The following is a 21,376-nucleotide window of genomic DNA, read 5'->3' on the forward strand; positions in this document are numbered from 1 at the left end:
GACGGATGGCGGGGCAGCGCGCGCAGTGACGGGGCCAATTAAGGTGCCAATTAGTGAGGTTATCCGCCTCATTAATTGGTCTCTAACAGCAGTTACTGGTCAAGTTCTTTAGAGTAGTGAAGAAAAGTTTCCACAGCAAGCAATGCCTAACACTTTAACTGTTGAGCTTAAGAGCCGTTTTTGGAGCCCCTGTCTTGCCGGAATTGTAATTTATTGACTTGCATAATGAGGTCACTGAGGCGCACCACGTAAAATAAGACAAAATGAGCATAAAGATTAAAAAAAATATCCCAATAAAAATATGACGCTTGAAAAGCATGTATCTAATTACACTATTATGGCCCAATATCCAAAGCAGACTGTTTGGTTTATCCTCAAGTAGATCTTAACTGAAAATGCACAATATGGAATATATGTCAAGTCAAATAAATAATTTCAACTGCTTCGAAAAAATATCAAATGCATGAAGAGCGTCACAAACAAAACAAAAACATCCAAATTGGGTATGTTTAGAATATTACAGGGTAAACAGATCACCTTAGCACGTAAACTGTTGTGGTTCCTTCTTTGTTTCTGTATTACTCATTTCTCGCACGACTAAATGTGCAACACAGCTGTTGGGTTCAAAATGGCCCCTGGCAGATGAAAGAGAAGGTGAAAATGCCATTTTCCGCATGTGACCACTGGGTGGCGAGCAAATACCAGGAGCGCCACCGTGCTGCAACCAGTCTGACGGATGATCAGTGAGCAGACACTGAATGTTTTTGAGTAAAGGCCCGAAGACAAGAACAATAAGATACCAAAGAAACACCGTATCTCTGCAGTTTAACTCCCCGAAGCTCATACAGCTTGTTTTGACCATGATCACAACAGTCTCCCAAGCTCATGTTGAAGTATTGGCATTATCTAATGTAATCTTTGCACATTACATTGTAATATATGTTGTTTCTAGCCATTTTTCACTGTATGGGTAAGTGAGAAAGTTAAGTTTGAGAGTTTCAGCGCAGTGACAAGACGGCCCATACAAATGAACCCCTTTAACCTTGCAGCAGCAGAGGAAGGTTGCAATAACCACATCAAAGCAACCCTGCACTGATAAAATCATGAGCTGCCATTAATCAGACATTCTGAGAATAACATGATCACTGTCATTACCCCAAGGGTCAAAGCTGAGTCAGATGATTGGAGGAATCAGACATACACAAAGGCAACGTAAGAAGACTTAGTAAAGTGTAATTCCACCACAGTCCTACAGAACAGGTGCGAGGCACATCTCAGATACCCCAGAAGATGTTTCCAGAGGAGAGATTTTCCTCTGGGTTGAGATCTCGTGACTGGAAGGTCACAGAAAATGACTTCACCCCACTCTTGTGCCCTGTACAGAAGATTTTGAAAATATTTTGGGTCTTGAACCTTACGTGAAGACAAGTCGGGATGCTGCTGCTGCTGCTGCTCTCTTACTTTTACTTTGATTCATCCATCTCTGGTCCAGCCCCAACGCCTCCCAGATTTATGAATGTGAAAATGACAGGAACAGAGAGAGTATTTGATGACCTCATTTCCAAAAACACTGATTCATTTACAAAGGCAAGAGAAAAGAGAAAGAAAGGAAGAGAAAAAGACACTAACACAGTTATTTAGATAACAATCATTAGACCTCTTCAGACGGTGGCCGAGTTAAAGCACAGTTACTACCCCCCCCCCTCATCAAAAGGAGTCAGCTGAGGTGGACTGGTCATCTGATTTGAGCTGCCTCGTGGTTATTTCCATGTGGAGGTTTCTCTGGAACATCCAACTAAGAAGAGAGCCCAAAACTCTTTGGAGGAATTGAGTGTCCCTGCTGGGCTGGGAATGCCTAAGGGTTGGGGGGGGGGCGTTCCCAGCCCAGGAGGAGCTGCACAGCGTCACTTGGGAGAGGGAAGTCTGGGTTTCCTTACTGAACCTGCTGCCTGCGTGACCCAACCTTTGATTAGCTGAGAGAAATGGACGTTTCATTAAACTCCCCGATGAGCGAGGATGATTTGTTGGATAAAATAATTAAGCTATAATGATAAATAAATTAAGTATAAAATGAAAAACATTCAATTAAGAAAATCTTCAAAATGAAAAAAGAATAGATCGAATCCACCATGGCTGTAAATAACACGAGTGGAGGCTGAGAGGTTGAAAATTAAGTTATTAACATGTCCAAAATATAAAACTGCTGTGATTTTAAGGAGATACTGCAGTATGTTCCAGACTAAATGCCAAATTAAAAAGCATTTTCTTCCAAGTTCAGATTCAGCTCATGGGTCAGGAAGTAAAACCAGGCGGTAAAGCGAGTCTGAATCTGTGTAGTGAAGCAGCTCTTTAAGGTATCATAGTAATATACTAAAAAAAGCACTTTATAGATGAGGAGGAACCAGTGAGTATCGCCTGAACTTGCTGTATAAAAGGTTTTTTCAGTTATCATTTGGAGTTTTTTAAAGGAATCTGTGCCCAATTCTGCTGATATAAGATTTCATGGGCTCAGCATGCCAGGATTCATGTTAAAGCAGAGGTTTGGACCCAAATGCAGGACGACCAGAGGAAGGAGGCAAAGACTGCCGGTGACAGTAAGTGGTTGCTTCTGAAAAATGAGCCAAAAAGTTAATAAACTACAGCCAAGTGGTTTAAAGAAGTTAGAAGTTTATACTTATCGAGACCTAACCACTTCTATCAAAAAAAGAAAAGAAAAAGGAAAACTTCATACAGGCAATGTGTAGATTTTCATTTGTCAACAAACGCTTTGTCTGGAATTATAATTATAATAATAATTATAATAATAATAATAATAACAATAATAATAATAATATGAAGATAACAAGGATGACACAAATAAATAATGGCAATATTTTCTGAATATGTTTATTTAAAAAAAACTTAAAGTAACTTACTGGCCAACGCAGAAACCACAAAGTATTCCAACAACAGCAACAATAAGCATCTGGCAACTGACTGAGGTGACTGGAGAGCCATAAGTACTGGGAGGGCTGATGAGTTCAGTGACCGTAGGAGAGTGATTACCAGGAAACAGGTGTGATTAAACTAATAAACCATCCGTGGTTGTTGTTGTTGTCTGGTTCTCCTCTTCATGATGCTCCAACATTTTCATTAGGAGACAGATGTGGACTGCAGGCAGGCAGCCGAGCTCACACACTCTGAGTGTATGAAGCCATGCTGTGGTGCCAGAACTCCAACATCCAGCTGTGCATCAGTGGTACCTTCACCCAGATGAAGCCCTCCATGCCCTGGACTCTGATGCAGCCCCAGACCATCACAGATGCTGGCTTTAAACCTTTCTCTGATAACAGCCTGGATGCTCTTTCTCAGCAGTTTTTCCCAGAAGCAGCTGAAACGTGGACTCATCTGCCCACAGAACACGTGTCCACTGTCTTTCTGTCCATCTGAGATGAGCTGGAGTCCAGAGAACTGGGCCGTGGTTCTGCTCAGAGCTGATATATGGCTTCCTGCTGGTGTGATACAGCTTCAGGTCACATTTCTGGATGCAGCCGTGGACTGTGTTGAGTGGAAATGCTTTTCCCAGCTCCTCCTGAGCCCATGTGGCTGTATGGATCATGGGGGCCTGACGGTTTCTCCTGCAGTGCTGCCTGAGGGCTCCGAGCTCATCCAACAGTGCTTTCTGTCCTTGGCCTTCAAACACTCAGATTTCCCCAGACTCCCTGAATCTGTTCACAATATTCTGCTCTGTAGATGCTGAAAAATAGCATTGAGGAATATTCTTTGTGACTTACTGATAATTATCTGACAGAGTTTGGCACAAAGTGATGAGCCATGACCCAGTTTTGCTTGGAAAGACTGAAGTGTTTGGTGCAAAGGAAGCCCCTTTGTACCCAATCCTGGCACCAACTAATCTGATGAATACAAAATCATCGAAAGTTTCTTCTTTTTTTTTCAATTTCCCCAACTTTTCTGTCTGCATTCCTGTCACTACATTCCACATTTCTTTATTTTACTAAATACAATGAAGTTGGTGAGAACAAATATGTCCAGACATGGTTCAGACGTTATGAAGTCAATGTTTGCTCTTTATTAGGTTTGGAAGTTTAATTTTATCATGTAACAGCTTGAAAGAAGCACCAGGTTTGTTCAAGCAATCTAATAAAGTTCCAGTTGCTTTGAGAACTTATTATGTCAATAAAAAAAAAATCCATGTGTGTTTGCGTGCGCGGGCTGGCCGTGCGTAGCCGCGTTCTTGCGCGGTCAGTGCGTCTCTCGCCTGGTCTCTGAGGTCACATCACCTCGCAGGAGCGACGCGCTGCTGGCGGTGTGGTGCAGCGTGCGGTGTCCTCACTCTGTGAACCACCCGGAGCGACGGATTTGTTGCCACAGCACTGAGTGCACAACATACAGGAACTGCGACGTTCGGGGGAGCAAGGCGGGGAGGAGGGAGTTCGCAGTCACTCCGAAGTGCGCTATCAGCTGCTGAAGGCTGGACAGACGAACAGTGTGGGGACCCTGATAGAGGGGATAGACTGGGCGGGGGGGCAGGCGGCGGACGGAGACTCCCTTGTCGTTGTCGGCGACGACGGTGGCACAGATGGGCGCGACTCTCCTCAGCTGAGCCGACCATCGATCCAGCGGCGGTCATCCAATGCTGTCTCCAATCCAGCTGCCAACAGTTGGATAGCTGACGTCCTGCGAATGACACTTATCTATCAGTAAGTTTAAGTGCAGCTTCCTCCATTTCTCTTCCTGTGTTTGGTTAATAATCTTCTGTTTTATTATGTATGCATGGCCTTCGTATCACTGAGAGAGTCAGAGTAGGAAGAAACTGTCATCGTTCACTGTTGTTTGCTTTGATGGGAGTGTCAGCACGCTCAAACTTTCACAGCCGTCATATTGTTGGGCTTTATTGTCGTCCTGGCACAATCCTATGCACTGAACATGTCTGCAGCACCACCCTTTGGCCGCATTTACTGAGCAAAAAAAGAGCTTTATGGGCTGTGACTTTACTGCAGCCTAGTTAAAGCTTTATGTGTGTGTATACCTCAGTCATATGTGGGCTGTTTGCTTTGGTCAGAGCCTCTGAATAGCAGCCTTTCAGAGCTCTGCATAGCCGTTGGTCAGAGTTAATGCATTTCCCATCCAGCCAGCTTGTATTTTCCCTTCCTGATGCAGACTGAAAATTTGCATTCTTGGGCAAGAATATAAAGAGCAAAATTGCAAACTAACTGCAATCACAGGGTTATGTAAGAGACAGTAAGAGTTGCACAAATGCAACAAAGCTGCACGAGTTTGGTTCAAAAAAGAGAAGAAAGGGCAGACATTTTTTTCACACAAGAAGCTTCTTAAGCTGCTGTTTTCTTATCCAAAGCCATGTGACAGAAGGTCCAGTGCCTCGACTGAAGGTAATTTCTACCTGGAAGATAGCATTAGCAGACTCTGTCGGGTGGATTTCAGTTGATTTTCTGTTGCAGTGCCAAGCTTGCAGCCGTTCTGCATGTATTCTCAAGAGAGGAATCAAAATTAAACATAGCCTTTATTAACATGCCATGCACTACCTGCACAGATGATATAGGTTTCATTAAAATGCCTTCGGTTCATATCCTTCTATCGGAGTGTGCATCTGACATTTCCATGGCGCTCACACTATATCAGCCTGTACATCTCTCTCCCTCCTACACCTCCTTTACACAAACAGTGCTTACTTGATGTTTATCTCCATGGCCCTCCAAATACCAAAGGGGAAAGGCAAAAGGAAGGAAGGGCTGCTATGCAAATCCAGACCTATAGTGCAGCACAGTGAGTGCGCTAAACAAATCAGCCGAGGCCTGCAGGCTAGCATTAGCTTCTGTGTTTGTTAGTTTGAAATTTTCAGCAAAGCAAAGCTTCTTCTGGGATTTCAGCCACTGTGGACCTTTAGCAGGTCAGGTTAGGACACTTAGTTATGTTTCACATGTGAATGAGCTGCACTTATTACAACTTTGCACTCTTCTTCTTTGCATATTGAAGTATGTTTGTCGCCAGTATGAACGCATTTAAGAAGAATATCTTTGCACCTTCAGGGGATTGTTTAAGAAAATGCTGTTGAACAATATACAAGGACAATAAAGGCTCTTTATGTTTTGGTACCTGATTAGTCCTATCATTTATTTGAGTACTGAGATCAATTTCATTTAATTAACATTGTATGTGATCACACTGCGGGATTTTAACAGGCAAATGTTGTTGTTGGTTGCAGCCCTTATAACATGACTGGCATGCACTTAGGTACTGGTTCAAGACTAATTTAATCACAGAAAATAAGCCGTCTTTTACTGGATCTACCTATATGTCTGCATTTAAAAGGCATCCAAAACAAGGCCATGTGAGAAAGGTGTAGATCGAGCCAAAATAGGGCCATACTCAAAATAAAAAGAACAGAAGAAAGAAATGTACACGCTGGAAGGAAGGAAGCAGACCTGCATCAGATCATGTGTTCTGTTGTTTGATTTCAGAATATCGAGTTAGTTCCTGAACATACAGAAATATTCATGCTAAATGCCTGCCAGTGACACACTTATTGTTCTGTGTTCTTCCCATCTGTGGCAGCTGGCACCATGCTCCCCCGTAACATGCGAACAGGTGGCTATAACCTGCCGGGGGTGGAGTCAAACGAAGTGCCTCTCATTGGCTACCGACCCTTATCACCTGACGGAGGAACCCCAAGCAACCAGTTAGGGAGGCGGCGACTCAGCGATGAATTGGAAACTTCACAGGTGGGTGTGCTTTTTCCTCCAGCCTCACTGAAACCCATTCATCATGCTGGTGCAGCGTTCCAACTTTGAGAGATGAAGCTGCGTATGTCACAGCTTTGTTCTGTGCATGTTCATGGTGGTTCATGGCGTGTGTGTGTTCTTCTGCGTCATAGATTTTCTGACGTTCACAGGATAACATGATTTAGCAGAGCTGTGAGGGGATTAGGAGAACTTTTCATTTGCTATGGCTCCACCGGTCTCCACAGCTAACAGCATTTAGAGCAGTGTCACATGAAACCACATGAGCTGCATTCAACTACCAGTTTGTTGTTGAATAAACAGCAGATGCGGTAGACTGGTTTTCAGAAACCCCTGAGGGAATTATGCCAGTGTGATTCAGACAGAAAGGCAGAGAAGAAGATTTCTGACTTAGTTTTCTGCTTTTTCAGTCTGATAACACAGTCAGTGAAAGATTAACTATTTCAGACAGTTACACAGATGGAAACTGAGCAAAATTATCAAGCAAATAGGTTTACAGACTCAAATCAGCAAGTTTTTTTTATTCTTTTATCTTAAAGACCAAACCACAAATCAAGAAAAAGATTAAACTAACCAATGTAATTATGGAAATACAAGCTGGTTGAAATAGATATGTATTTAAATAGACAGAAACAGTGTCATTTGGTCACACCTGCCTGTTCATCTTGATTCAGACTGTGAGTCCAAACTGTTGTTTCACAACAAATTTCCCCCCATCCATCCATGCATTCATTTATTCATCCATCCTACTGTTTAATCCTGCTCAGGGTTGAAGGGGCTGGTGCTTATCCCAGCTGCCACAAGGTAAGAAACGTTGCCAGTCTATCACAGTGCTAATAAAGCATGCACTTTTACAGTCATACCGACGGACAATTTAGAATGTTGCATGATCAGGTTAATTTGCACTCAAAGAAGGGCCACAGCCCAAACTTCTTGCTGAGTTAACTACTAACCTCATAGTTCTACCGTGAGGTTAACACTTTTTGTTTCTTGTGAATCTTAACACTTGTTGAAAATGTTGAAATTAAATATACACACAATGACACTGCACAAAATGTATTAATTTTGACAGATCATCTGGAGTCATAGGTCTTACTTGATTTCAAGTGTCAAAACATGTTCAGTCTTTGTTTTTTTTACCAAATATTTCATCCATTCTTTATGTTTAAGACTTATTTAACACTTAGCATACGTTTGCAGGCTACAGAAGTGATAAGCATTCTGAGCATTGTCACATTAGCATTGTCTTTGTTAGCCTGTTAGCATGTTGACGTCAACAGTTAGCATCTCAGAGTTGTAGATTGAGTTGTAGAGCCTTATTTAACTGCTCGGCACGTGTCTGCATGATAGTGCTTTTCTTTAGTTGAAGAAACTGCTTTATCATAATGCACTTCAGCAACGATATACACTGACTTCAGGGAGTGTTATATGAACGTGAATGTGGAAGTTGAAGGGTTCATGCAGAGGTAGTTTATCGGGATAATTCACCTCTGTTAATGTTTAGTGACCTGTGAGTGAGGTTTGTTGAGACTGACCAGATGTCTGTTGTGTGAGCTTTTACACACTGTTGGATGTTGTTTTTAGGCTTTCAGACTGTAATTTTGTTGCTGTCATTAATAGCCACATGTGACCTGCACATGGCTCATTGGTTCAACTTCGAGAAACTTCTTACAGCTAAAAGAAAAAGGAAGCTGCTCTGACTCTCTTTCCGATTGGTCAGACTTCCTCTGAGTTCATGTCACATGTCAGCTGCTGGGCTCCACAGTAAATAATGAATGTGGTGGTTTGGCCAGTCGATGCAGTGTACACCTGCTCTCACCATAAACAGTATTCAGTATCACAGGCTCTCTCCATGGGCATTCTATCAAGTGAAATCCAATACAGGCTGCCTGCTCATTATTTCATGAGAAAAACCTGTGTGAGTCAGAATGCATGAACCGATGGCGATAACATACTTTACATTCTTGAACTTTTTGCAGGACAAAATGGATATAATTGTGTCAAACAACAGATTATTTCTATGTTGGCTAACTGAAGGAAACCATTATTCTCTTAGATGGTGACATGGGGACTGATATTAGCTGACTTTTAAGCTAGTTTAAGGTGAATTGTGGTATATACCTTCTATGACCAAATTTATGCATGTGGTCTGGGCCTAATTTTCTGGTTTAGGCCAAGGTCTGTCAAATTTAAAGTGCCCACAGATGAAGTTCATCTTCAGATTCAGGCTATACTTCTGCAGGTCACCCTCTTTCTGAAGTACTTAAGCTCTCTTTAAGGGCCAAAAGGCTGAGTCTGCTCTGATTAGACAGCTCGATGATAAAAAATGATAAAATGCAACAGCTCAGTCTTAATTCAAGTTGTTCCAAACAGGCCAGTTGGCAGGAGTTATGGAAATGGTTTCATGGTGATGTCATCGCATCCAAGAAGAAAAGGCTTGACTGCAAATGAGTCATTCCAGGCAGTTTAGGGAAAATGTCTTTTGTGGCGGAGAAAAGAAAAAGCTCTTGATGAGGACTTTGTGACTTTACAGATCTTTGACATGCACAAAAACAATGTTACACATAAGATAAAAAGAGAAAACCCTACAAGCGTGATATGGCCTCTTTGATAATAGCCAAAGCTTCTGCTGACAAGGGAATTCGTCCATCTCATTTTACAGTTTTAACAACTGTTCTGTGCAGAAAACAGAAGAAAAATGTTCCCACATCAATGTGGAAGAATTTTAGTGTGTCCCCTGATCCATGCAACACATTTGGGATGAATTTGCATGCTTATGCATGAAGTCCACAAGGCTCAGGTGGGGTCCTGTGTTGTCAGCATTACTGTCAGTGGATGTGCAGCTCTCACCAGGTGACTGTGCACCTGGACATTTGTTGTGAATACGTGAACTTGTCCGCTGACTTGAGTTATTGTGTGCAAAGGTGACATACCTCCTGTGATAGATGCTGGAACTGGAATGGGGTCCTCCATGTATAATATAAGTAGAACTGTAATAGAAACAGTTTTCTCCTTTGGGAACCAAATTGAGTGACAAAAATACGTTCATCTACTCACTGAGAACAGTTTGGTGAAAGTCGGCGTCCTTCGGAAGATATTTAGATAACTGGAGATCCATATAACGGAGTGAACGGGGCTTAGACGATGCAGCCTCTAAATAAGGCATTATCTGTCTTTATTTCACCAATACTTTAAGAAGAATGAATGAATGAACGTGTGCTATAGCTCTGTTAGCTCATAGCTGCTGTTATGTGGCTACTTGTGGCTCTAGGAGAGCTGTTATATGGATATACGTAAAGAAATAAACGCCAGAGATAAGATCTAGGTTTAAATAGTTCCCCTTTAAATGAACGTTAGCAACCTAATATAATCGGCCTGTACTGCTATTGAATAGAAACACATGTCTACTGCCAGTTTCCAGAATGTTTAGCAAATTCTTCCCAAAAAAGTGACGTCTTTTGTAGCAGCACATTAATGCAAATGGTTTTGGTATTAAATGCTTAACAGTCATATACAGATATGGGGATAAAGTTTGGGTGTCTACATCCAAATATTCCTCCAGTCAGTGTTACAGGAGGAAAGGATTCATTCAATTAGCTTTAGAGTAGCTAAAGTTAATGAAAGATCTGGTATTTTTAAACATATTTTTAAGGATCCAAATGCTTAATAGGAACAAAAGTGCTCAGGATTAAAAGGCAAACTCCAAAGTGCCTTGCAAAAATGAAAGTAGCTGGCCTCAAACCTGACAGGGTCGGATTGTTTAAAGAGCTGTGGAGTGTGGCTAAATAATCTCTTTCTTCAGAGTGAAATGACCTGGATGTTTTTAAGTAGCTGCCAATATGAGAAAGTGTCAGTGCTTTCTTTACTTCCTCATTTATTGGAAACAATGGATAATCCCTTATGAAGGAAGACAAAGCTGTTCAAAGCCGTACTTCATTATTTTATCGTCACGCTTATTGGGAATTTTTTTGGTTTACTTTCTCTAACTTTGGTAATAAAGTAGTATTTTATATTGTGTAGTAATATGTAAATAAGATCTATACAAGGCTGGTGAAACAGCACAGTAGGAGCACATTAGATGAAGCCTATTAGTCTTTTTGTAGAATGTAATTTTAAACAGCTGCAAACCCACATAAAAGTCCAACATAAGTGCAGTTTAATTGTTGCAGCACAATCAATACTTTTTAATTCTTCTGGCAACGCCTGTTGTCAAACGCTGGAGAAACATCCTGAAATCCTGATGGGGACGTGACATTTCTGTACATTTCATCCTGTGGTTTTGTGTAGATGATGAGGAACATTTATAATTACAGAAGCACTGCAGTCAGCTCAGTTTATTGTAATTATTACATTATTACTGTCACGCCAGGTCTATGTGTGTGTTCTTTGCTCCTGCTTTATTTTGGTAGTCACTTCCTGTCACAGTCTTATTGTTTTCACCTGTGAATCATTGTCTTCCCCTCTGTTTAGTGTAGTTTTCATGTTTTTGACGCCTTTGCATGTTTTACAACCAGAGATTTTGTACCTTTGCCTTATCTGGTTTTGCCTGCCCGTGTACCAAACCTTGGACTGATTAAACTGATTTTGGAAATCTGTTGCATTTGTGTCCCCCGGTTTGGGGCATATTCGTACAACACGTACGTACTAAAATGTGAAAACTAGACTTGGTATAAATGCTTGAACGACTGACAAATGACAAGACGAACAGGCAACGAACAACACAAAGGCTGGGGTATAAATACACTAAACAGAGGGGAAGACAGTGATGCACAAGTGAAAACAATTAGGATGACGACAGTAAGACCAAAATAAATCACACAGACCTGGCATGACAACTATTATGTAGGTGAGAGGAGTTTTGCTTGAGAAAAGTAGTTAGAGAGCGTGGAGGGTTACGTAGATGAAAGCGTGAGCAGAGGAGCTGAAAAAAGATAGGAAGGAAGGGGTCGGGTTTGCAGATCACTTAAAAAACAATGGCTGTCTTTAAATAAAGCTTCAGAAGATGTATTTATGACCTAAGCCCCCGGTTCAGAGGAACGACTTGTACTGGACAGAAAAATAAGGACGTCAGCAGGGTTTTAGTTGTTCAAAGTTAAAGTTTTCTGCACCAGCAGAGGCCCAACTTTATGGGTGGAGCAGGTTGAAGACTGGGGTCGGGTGCTATGGTGTGGGGGTGTAAAATGGAGGTTCTGCTTCCTGACTTCAGGAGAAGTTCATCCAGCTTCAGCGTGTGATAGAAGGAGAGGGGAAGAAAAATTGCTTCTCAACACGACAGCATGTCCTGCTTCCTGTGTTTGTTTCCACTTATTATGTGCTTCCTGTATGTAGCCGGGGGTGGGGGAACTTTAAGAAAAGGAGGGCTTCGGGCCCTCAGAGGAGATCCCAACTGTGTTTTGGAAAAAAAAATACTTAATAATTTGCTGAACAATACTTTTGAAATTTTCGGATGAACTCATGTCACTCACAGCAGCTACACATCTGGTAAAATGCTCCTCTTCAGAAGAGCCTGGCTTCTCTGACCCAGATTCAACCTGGTTTCAGAAGACTGGTGCTCCACTGAATTCACTTTTATCTCCAAATAGCATCTCAATATGCTGTTTGTCAGGAATACGAGCAAAGGCCAGTTTCCTTTGGGATTGTGACGAAGTCCGAGTGGAACACTGTCAGACAAGTGATGAGTGACAACTTTACATCACCTTTCCGTCTTTTCTGTGAAACTCTGCCTTTGGGGGGCATTAGATATGTAAAAGAAATGGTATTTATAGGTGGGCTATATTTAAAACCGTGTCATCTCTGAGCTGCTGCCATCTAACTGCCTTCACCTGCTTCTATAACACCAAATTCACAGCTGAACCATATCAGTCTGAGGTGATTTTAATAAACCCAAGATAAGAACGTTTCAATTCTGCTTTTATTTGTTTGTGTATGTGTTAATTTATTCCTGTTTTAAATCTCTAAAAGTAAAAAAAACCTGTTGATGGAGAAGAAATTAGTTTTTCTTTTGTTCTTTGAGTTTCCTAAAAGGATGAATTTATAAACCTAATCCTATGGAAAATATCACATTAATAGCTGAAGGTAACCTTTCCAACACGAAGAGGAGAATAACATTTTTATTTTTTATATAATCTGGGTTGTATCAGTGAGTTTTGCTTTTAAACTACAGAATTATAAGTTTTAATGTTTGCTGTAAGATGAATGAATGAACAAAGCTTTTACAAAGGTCAAATAAGAGGTTATATCAGACTTATAAGCAGAAATAACGACAGTTCTTTTAAGTTTAGCGTAGCTTTTTTGGATGCAAAATGCTCATTTTAGCTGAATGCTGAAGCTATAAGTTTTAAATTATTGTTATAATTACTTCTTTCGGGATAGCATTACTGTAAAAGTCTTTCTCACTCTGATGACGGCTTTCACTGGTGTCAGGAGGGAGCTGGACCCTCCTCCGGTCAAACAATCAAACATTATTCTTGCTTCTCACGGAAGACAATAAAATATCTTATCTCATAACTCACAGGTTAAGATGTAGCCGCACCTTTTCCATAATGCTACCTAACAGATACCAACATTTCTCCCCCAATCTGCTTGCTAATAGCAGCTCAATCTTCTGAGATGTTTCTAAGATTTAGTGGCATCAGTGGAGTAAAAGCTAACCGTGGCTGCAGCTAATAATCCCAGTGTAGATGGGAAAAGCCTGAAAGCCAGCAGCCAAATCAGAGATGTGCAACAGAAAACGTAGCAAAGAGACATTTTCAAATCTAATATGTGAAACAAAGAAGATATAGAAGCAAGCAGAGTTCCTGTCCACTTTGTTGTTGGTAACTCCAGTCTTTGGTTTCCATAAAACCCAAATAAATTGGTATGCTGGTGCTGTTTACCTGCAGTCAGGCAAAGCTCAGGACTAGCTTGTGAACATAAATACTTTATGGGGAGAAATATAATGTCATTTCACTCTGAAGATGGGTTTTCTCTTAGTCTGTTTGATATATATGAATGCAGCTGCTTTGTTGCACATTAGGAAAAGCAGTATTTTTAATTGAGTGATGAGTGTTGTACCCAGAATGCTGCTTTAATGATTGGACTGTTTGTTCGCTGCTAACAGGCTGACTGTCATTCACAAAAAACCTGGGAAAAGCTCCATTTACCTTGAGATGAGTTCACTCAGCGATGTCATTAGCCCCCTTGAATAAACACGGTGCTTCCTGGTTTATCTGATTATTTATTACCTCTTGTTTCAAGACATTACACCTGTTCAAACAGTAGATCAGGCTTAAAATCTACCATATGAGGCTTGAGGGCAGCTAAGCTGTTAACTGATGTGTTGTATCAAATCAGATAAACAGCCAAATTGGTTCATCGGCCACTGGGAAGGTCATCCATAAGGGAAAGAGAGCAGGAGAGCGAGGGGAGATTGGAAAAGAGGGGGCATTGTTCTGGAAATAGCTTCAGGGCTTTGTCTCTCAGTGTGTGTGTGTGTGTGTGTGTGTGTGTGCTTACACATGTCCATTGATGAAGGCCTTTGATTGTGTGAACACTGGGCCTCCATGTGAAGTCTTTTACATGCATATCTGTATGTCTGCGAGTAAAAAGTGTTTCACTGCAAATAAGCGTTGTCCTATCAACGAATCTTTGTTTGCAGTGTGTGTGTGTGTGTGTGCGTTTGCATGTGTGTGTGTAATGGGTGTGTCCACATGATGAAGCCTTGTAGGGGCCGGACTTAGGTCCTGTTTCAGGTGTGTAATACAAAGCCCCAAGCCATAGCGAGTCATACGGACGTAAACATACACATCTAGGTCAACCGCCACTGGAATTAGGAGAGGTTTGGGAAAGAGTGAACAGCAGATGAGAAGTAAAGGAGAAAATGAAAATACTCTTTTTGCCTTCATCCTGAAGACTTCCAGGAAGCTCAGGGATTTCTACCTGTCTGGACTTGCCCAGGAAAAGGTAACTTTTGTCACCATTTTCTTGTTTGTTTCTTTCTTTTTGACCGTCTGTGTTTGAGCGGAGTTCTTTGGAAAGATACAATCGTAGACTGGTTTGCTTAGAAGCCAGCAGAGACAGAACAGATGGGTAGAATAACAGGTTTTGCACACATGCTACAGCATTTGTTACAGTAGGATCCTTTTTCAATGCAAGGATCGTCTGCTGGAAGTACTGACCTTCGAACAAGTCGAGTCAAGGTAATCTGAAAGAGGCTAACAGAGGGCAGAATGGGCTTATTACACATTATTAAAGCATGACTTAAACAGGGGGAAACCACATGGCTCTGCTGCTGCGAATATGTTTTTTATCATGTTCTCTGACGTTGAATTAGCATTTTCTAGCTAACTTGCAACTATGAATGAAAATGTAACTCGGGGGGGTGAGAATTTCTTAATGAGAAGTCAATTAAGAGCCAGAAAGTTTTAGAGGATGTTGTGTTTTTGGAGTATTTGTTACCAGAAAGTGCGTCTCCAAGGTGCTGCCCGTGTGTATTCCAGAACAAGGTGTCTGACTCAGGTCTAAAATGGTCTGCAGATTGCACCAGACGCCCTGAAAGACGTCACGCAGCGCTTTGCTCATGCATGTTTAATCCAGAAAAAAGTCTGAAAGCATGAATGAAAAGTGTCTGAGTCTAATATTGTGATCCGTATGGAAACAGAGGAGCAGCCCCACCCTTTAACAAAAACTTGCAAAGCAATAACAGCTCCTCTAACACTCAATAAACTGTAACCCGTATTAGGATTCCCCTACACTCACAGTTTTACTCAAAATCAACAAAAAGCTCTTAAAGAATCAGAAGTAAATGTACTGTTTTGACTGTAAAATGGCCCTTCTTACTGATATGTTTCTCTCAGTCCTGTTAACACACAAGCAGCATTAAACTGCATCACACACACAGTAAAGCTTTTATCAGTTTATTTGAATTTTTTTAATATAATTTTTATCATTCTATTGGAGAGTTTTGGACAGGTCGGGACTGCAGGCAGCCAGTCCAGCACCCGTACCTCTTCTTCCTCAGCCAGGCCTTTGGAATGTGTCAGAATGTGGTTTTACATTGAACAATGCTTGGATGTCCCTGGAAAAGATGTGGCCTTGAAGGCAGCATATGTTGCTGTAAAATCTCAGTGAACTTTTCTGCATTAATGCTGCCATCACAGAAGTGGAAATGAGCTTTGCCCCCTGATCCAACCCCATACCATCACAGAGCCTGGCTGCAGGGACTGGTTGCTGACAGCAGGCTGGATGCTGCTTTTGCTCCATTTCTTCCAACAAAGATCTGGAATACTGATGGGTCTGACCACAGCACACGTTTCCACCGTGTGACGGTCCATCGAGGTTAACCTCAGGCTTCTTTTCTGCACAGTAAAGTTTGTGAATGGAACTTTGTATGACAAAGGGTTCCCACAGTCTTGCCTTGACCATGTGGTCATATCAGCTATTGATGAATGACGGGTATTGATGCAGCGCCGCATGTGGGGTCAGAGGTCACAGATATCCAGCTTAGACTCTCTCTCTGTTACTTTTTACACACCGAAATCCCTCCAGATTTCTTTTATGGTTAAATAATGTAATACACTGCAGAGAAATAAATATGCAGATTCCTTTTTAACCATTTTAAACTAAAGGTTTTCTCATTCATTTGTTTCAAAGCCCTTCTGTGGATACGGCCTTTGTGCCCAGCATGTTTGTGTGCTGCAGGCCTGAAATGCAGGAGTCAGACTATTAAAAAGTGAAATGAAGTTGACATTAAATATGATGGCTTCACACTCTTTTCAGATTTCTGATAGTTGCGTTGCTGTTGGAGCGCCCTGTGATGGGATATAAAAGAGGAGAAATTTGATCTGCACAAATCTGCATTTATTTTTGGACCTTAATCTTTGCTCTTTGTGTGATATTGGGTAGCTTGGCCTCCTTCAAATAGCTATTCACATGAAATCATCTTAGAGGCTTAGGGAAAAAATGCGTGAGCTGCTTGAAGTTTGACCCACTGGTTTAACTCTTACCAAATGCTGTAGTTTATGGTTTATCTGTATGTGAAATAATATCAGTGATATGTAACTTTGGCTGTTCAGTACATTTCCACTGACTTCATGGGTCATCTGTCTGTTATCTCTCCGGCTGTTTTGACAGTATTTGAATGTGTCTGGAGTGCAGCTGCATGTCTCACACTTCTTCCCTCTATATTCATGCTATGACTCACTTGCTGTCTGCAACTTAACCTGGGCAGCAGGATCCAAGAACCGTGTCTTTCAGTGTGGAGTTGTTGACAAGACTTGGAGCTAATGCTGCCAAGACAAATGTCAGGGTATGATCATACTGCGCTGTAGGTGTTTAGATGGGTTATTGAAGGGATCTAGTATGCGTGAGTATGAATTATTATTATTTTTTGTTGTGCTAACAGCTGTTAGCTCTGCTGGTTTGCACCACCGAGGATTATTTGAGTGAATGCTAATGCTAAAGTTTGTTTTCTTGGAGTTTTATTGCATTAAAGCATCCAATGTTAAAAATGATTAAATTTTTGGGATATTTTAAGGCTTTTCAGTCTTATTAACAGCAATGTGCGGACACAGAGCTCTGGGAGGTTTCCTGAACACTGAACGATTATACCCCTGATCCTGTATATTTACTTATTTAGAGCGATTTTATTTTAAGATAATACATATGTTGTGTGCCTCTTCCTCAGGCCGAGCCCTCACTGATGAAGACCACCTGGTACTGTCCTCTGGATTTGGTAAGGAGCCCTGCACATTGTAACATGCCCTCATACTGAGTCTGTGAGCCCGTATGCAATGGGGTAACTGTGTCAGGGACTTTCCCCGAGGCTATAACTGGATTGTTTGAGCTACATGTAGCGTAGAGGAAATGAGTTCAAAGACGCTTGGTCCGATGCATTGTTCTTTATACTGGGGTACTGGGTTTGTTCAGAGGAGCAGAAGCAGGCATGTGAAAAAGAAAGTACACCCTCATTCAGGTCTTACTTCAGTCATCTGGTCCTTACCAGGTCTATATGCAGAAATACACCTTATGATCCAGAATCTAGTAGAACCACCTTCAGCATTAACAAATGATAGCTTCTATATCAGTGTCTCTCATGGTTGTGGAGGACTCTTGGCCGACTCTTCTTTCCAACGTTGCTTCAGCTCATTGAGGTTTGCAGCATCGGTTTATGTTGGTATGAGGTGTTTGTGCTGATATGCTGTGTTTGGTTTCCTCCAAACGTGCTGCTGTGCATTAGGACCAAACATCTCCACTTTGCTCTGGTCTGTCCAAAGGACATTGTTCCAGAAGTCTTGTGCTTTGTTCAGATGCAGCTTTGCAAACCTAAGCTGTGCTGCCATGTTCTTTTTAGAGAGAAGAGGCTTTCTCCTGCAGCCCTTCCAAACAAGCCATCCTTGTTCAGCCTTTTTCTAACTGTGCTGTCATGACCTTTAACCTTTAACATGCTAACTGAGGCCTGGAGAGTCTGAGATGTAGCTCTGGGCTTTTTCACCTTGGGGTGAACTTGCTGGGACGTCCACTCCTGGGAAGATTGACAGCTGTCCTGAATGTTTTCCCCTTATGAATAATCTGTAGAATGGTGGACTCCAAAGTGTATGGAAATGAGCTCATAATCCTTCCCAGATTGATGAACAGCAACAGTTGCTTTGTTAAGATAATTTCTGAAGTCATTTAGCTCATAGTTTTTGTCCAAAGCGATTTAAGAGTAAGGAACTTATTGAAGAGGCCCTGTGGGATTCAGTATCTTGTCCAAGGTCACTTCAACACACATGCAAGTTTGGAACCAGCAACCCTGAAAGTGAAGGATAAACCATTCGCCCTCCTGACCTACAGCCACCCTTGTTTTCCACACATCTGAATGCTCCACCCCAGCCACCTGCTTAAAATTCTGCTTTCATCGAGGTGCTCACACTTGCTGATGATCAATTATTCAAGTGCATTTGATTAGCAGCTCCTGGCTTAGAGTAATTCCTATGAAAGCAATAAGGGTGTTATTTTTTTTTCACACACTGCTTCTGCATTTAGTCTTAGTCCTAAGTGTCCATAATAAGCATTCATGTTCGTGATTTCTCTGCCATACAGTCCACTGTTGTGGAGGAAGAGGAGGATGGCGTGATCTACACAGTTGTGGTCAAACAGCAGCATGGTGCCCCCAATAGTCCGATGGTAAGTTACACGTGACGGTCGCTTTTTCTGAGATGATAAAAGCATTGTATTTTCAGTATCTGTCTTTCTTCTTGTCGTCCTTCAGTCTGCAGTTACTCGTTCCCAGTGTGTGAAAGCAGGGACAGAAGAGAAGCTGGTGCTGCACCTCCTTCATTCATTTTCTATGGGAGACTCCTCCTTCATCACCATCTTCCTGTCCACCTATCGATCCTTCACTTCCACCAAGAGAGTACTGGACATCCTCACTGACAGGTACAACATTTGGTTTGAGTTAAAAACAACTGTTTCTGGTGTAGTGATGCAAAGCAGCTACAGCAGCTGTTGGTTTCCTGTGTGTTCGGCTTTGAGTCGCGTTAGGCTGTGAAATATCAGCCTAATCCTGACCAGAAAGACTTCTCTTCCACAAGGACTGTTCATTTTCTTCTAAATTGGAGGAACATATTTTATATAACAGACCGACACCAAGCCACAAATAACACTACATATGGATTATTTGCTTAGTGGAAAAGATGACAAAGCAGACAGCATTTAAATTAAATGCAGCTGAGCATGTTTATGTGCAGTTCTTCCAGAACCTGGTGTGCAAAGAAAATGAAGAATCAGCTGACAAGATTTAGAAATATCTGGAGACATTGCTGTAGGACTGCTCCAACTGGTTATTTATCTTGCTAGCTACTCAAAAGTATGAGCTGAGTCTGTTGAAGTGATGAGAGAAGCTGCTAATTATCAAACGTCCATCAGCTTTGAGCTCAGAGTGGCAGTTGAGGTTGCCAGGACATTTTGTCTGACTCACACTGAAGATTTACCCAAACTTTGTCTCAAAAACAATCCTACCTGCTAATGGCATAGATTGTTAGCCACTGTTAGCACTTCAGGGCTTTCCCTCACGCATCTGTGTGACATTTGTGTTTCAGGTGCAATAGATTTGAAGATACAGGCGAGTTAAAAACAGGATGAATAAAAAGCTTCTCTGGAAAAGGGGCAGTTTGGTTTTTTCCTGCCATCTGGAAGCTTACAACAGAAAAGGGCTTTAAGTCATTTGTCTTAGAGAGTTAAATTATTCCATCCATTGAGTTTTTTAGATGTTGGAGCCTGGAAAGTGTTCTTCTATGTTGATCAGTTTACTGTGGACCTACTTTGAAGGTACCTAAAAGATAAGCTGGTGTTAGTTTATAGACGCTTCACACTGCAGAGCCCGTGTGCCGATTCAGAATGGCAGCCGATTAATGTCTCTTTCAGAAACATAACAGAGAAAATGAAACCTCTTTCTCTTTTAGAACCTTGCTTTTAGAAAGCAATGGCAGAATTTATGTGTAACACCAGTATAAAAAGCTTTCCAAAGATGTGAGACAAGCAAGAGCAAAACAGAAAAACAAGCCGTACATATATTTCACATGAAGTGAGGGCACTATTTGAGGTGCAGCAGGAGTTTAATACTGACTGATGCTTTTAAGTTCAGATTGTTTTCCTGCTTTGTGAACTTTCAGATTGGAGAACCCACCTGGAGACAGCGATAGAAGCCAGATGAGACAGTCTTTTAACAAGTGAGTTTTTTAAACTACCAGCCGATGTTTTTGTGTGATGGTGTTTAAATATAAATGTGCAGCTGTGTGCCACAACCACAGCTTCTACAAACTGTGCTGCTTCTCTTTTTCAAGAAGTGTTATCTTTCCCATAGCTGTGTTTTTTATTTTTACTTCAAACTTTGCAAAAACATTTCATTTACTAGTTTATCAAACCACAATTAACATAATACAAGCACTGCGAATAAGTCAAATAAACTGACCTGTAGTTACTTACCTCCTGATGGAGATTAAACAAATCTCCACCTTCTTTTTTAGCTCTGCTTTGCTCCATTCTGAGGAAAATGTTTGCTGCTTACCGCTTGAACTTGTTGATTAGCTACGGTTAGCTTGCTGTGCTATCAATCTGCAGTTTCCTGCTGCTCATTGCGTTTGTTGCAGCTGCTGCTGCTGCTGGAAATAAAATGAGAATAAAATGGAAGTTAAAACACCAAATCAAAAGATGCTGAAGCCCAGAGGAGATGCAGGTTTTCTGTTCTGATGAGTTACATCAGGTTTTCAAAGCAAACACATACAATATGGAATAAGACCTTAAATTCAGACAAGTTGAAGAGGAGACGTCATGGATGTAAGGCAGGAGTCAAAAGGAGAGCAAGGAGGAGGAAGTTTAAACCATTTCTGGCAAGAAATGGCCACGATTGGAGAATTAGCAAGGACACAGCAGGAATCTTTGCTACATTTCCAACTTTTCAGCAGTTTTTTAACTGATTTTTAATTTAGTTTTACCTTTAATATTCTTAGGTAATTTATACCACAACAATATAATTTCTCTTTGGGGATTAATAAAGTATTATTCAGTTTAGTTCAGTTCAATTCAATTCTGTTTTAGCATCAAGTATTTTCTAGACAGCAGGGATGGGAATTGTTAGGAATTTAGTAATTCCGGTTCCA

General features: G+C 41.4%; 1 protein-coding gene across 3 annotated transcripts in view; it reads left to right on the plus strand.

Moving 5' to 3' along the window:
• The first annotated feature begins 4,266 nt into the window (after positions 1-4,266).
• The window catches only part of rgl2 (ral guanine nucleotide dissociation stimulator-like 2), a 36,043-nt gene continuing 18,933 nt past the window's right edge, over positions 4,267-21,376 (plus strand). Inside the window, exons 1-6 of one of the 3 annotated variants that reach the window (XM_072393617.1) lie at positions 4,267-4,700; positions 6,574-6,740; positions 17,422-17,469; positions 18,819-18,902; positions 18,988-19,154; positions 20,390-20,446. In XM_072393617.1, the coding sequence (XP_072249718.1) occupies positions 6,582-6,740; positions 17,422-17,469; positions 18,819-18,902; positions 18,988-19,154; positions 20,390-20,446 (515 nt within the window). In that variant the 5' untranslated portion in view covers positions 4,267-4,700; positions 6,574-6,581. Of the gene's footprint in view, positions 4,701-6,573; positions 6,741-14,498; positions 14,700-14,768; positions 14,936-17,421; positions 17,470-18,818; positions 18,903-18,987; positions 19,155-20,389; positions 20,447-21,376 lie in introns of those variants that run through there. The other 2 variants (XM_072393618.1, XM_072393619.1) reach the window with 2 other exon arrangements.

The sequence above is a fragment of the Leuresthes tenuis genome, unplaced genomic scaffold, assembly GCF_036924035.1.
Source record: "Leuresthes tenuis unplaced genomic scaffold, fLeuTen1.0.hap1 SCAF_10, whole genome shotgun sequence".
NCBI lineage: Eukaryota > Metazoa > Chordata > Actinopteri > Atheriniformes > Atherinopsidae > Leuresthes > Leuresthes tenuis.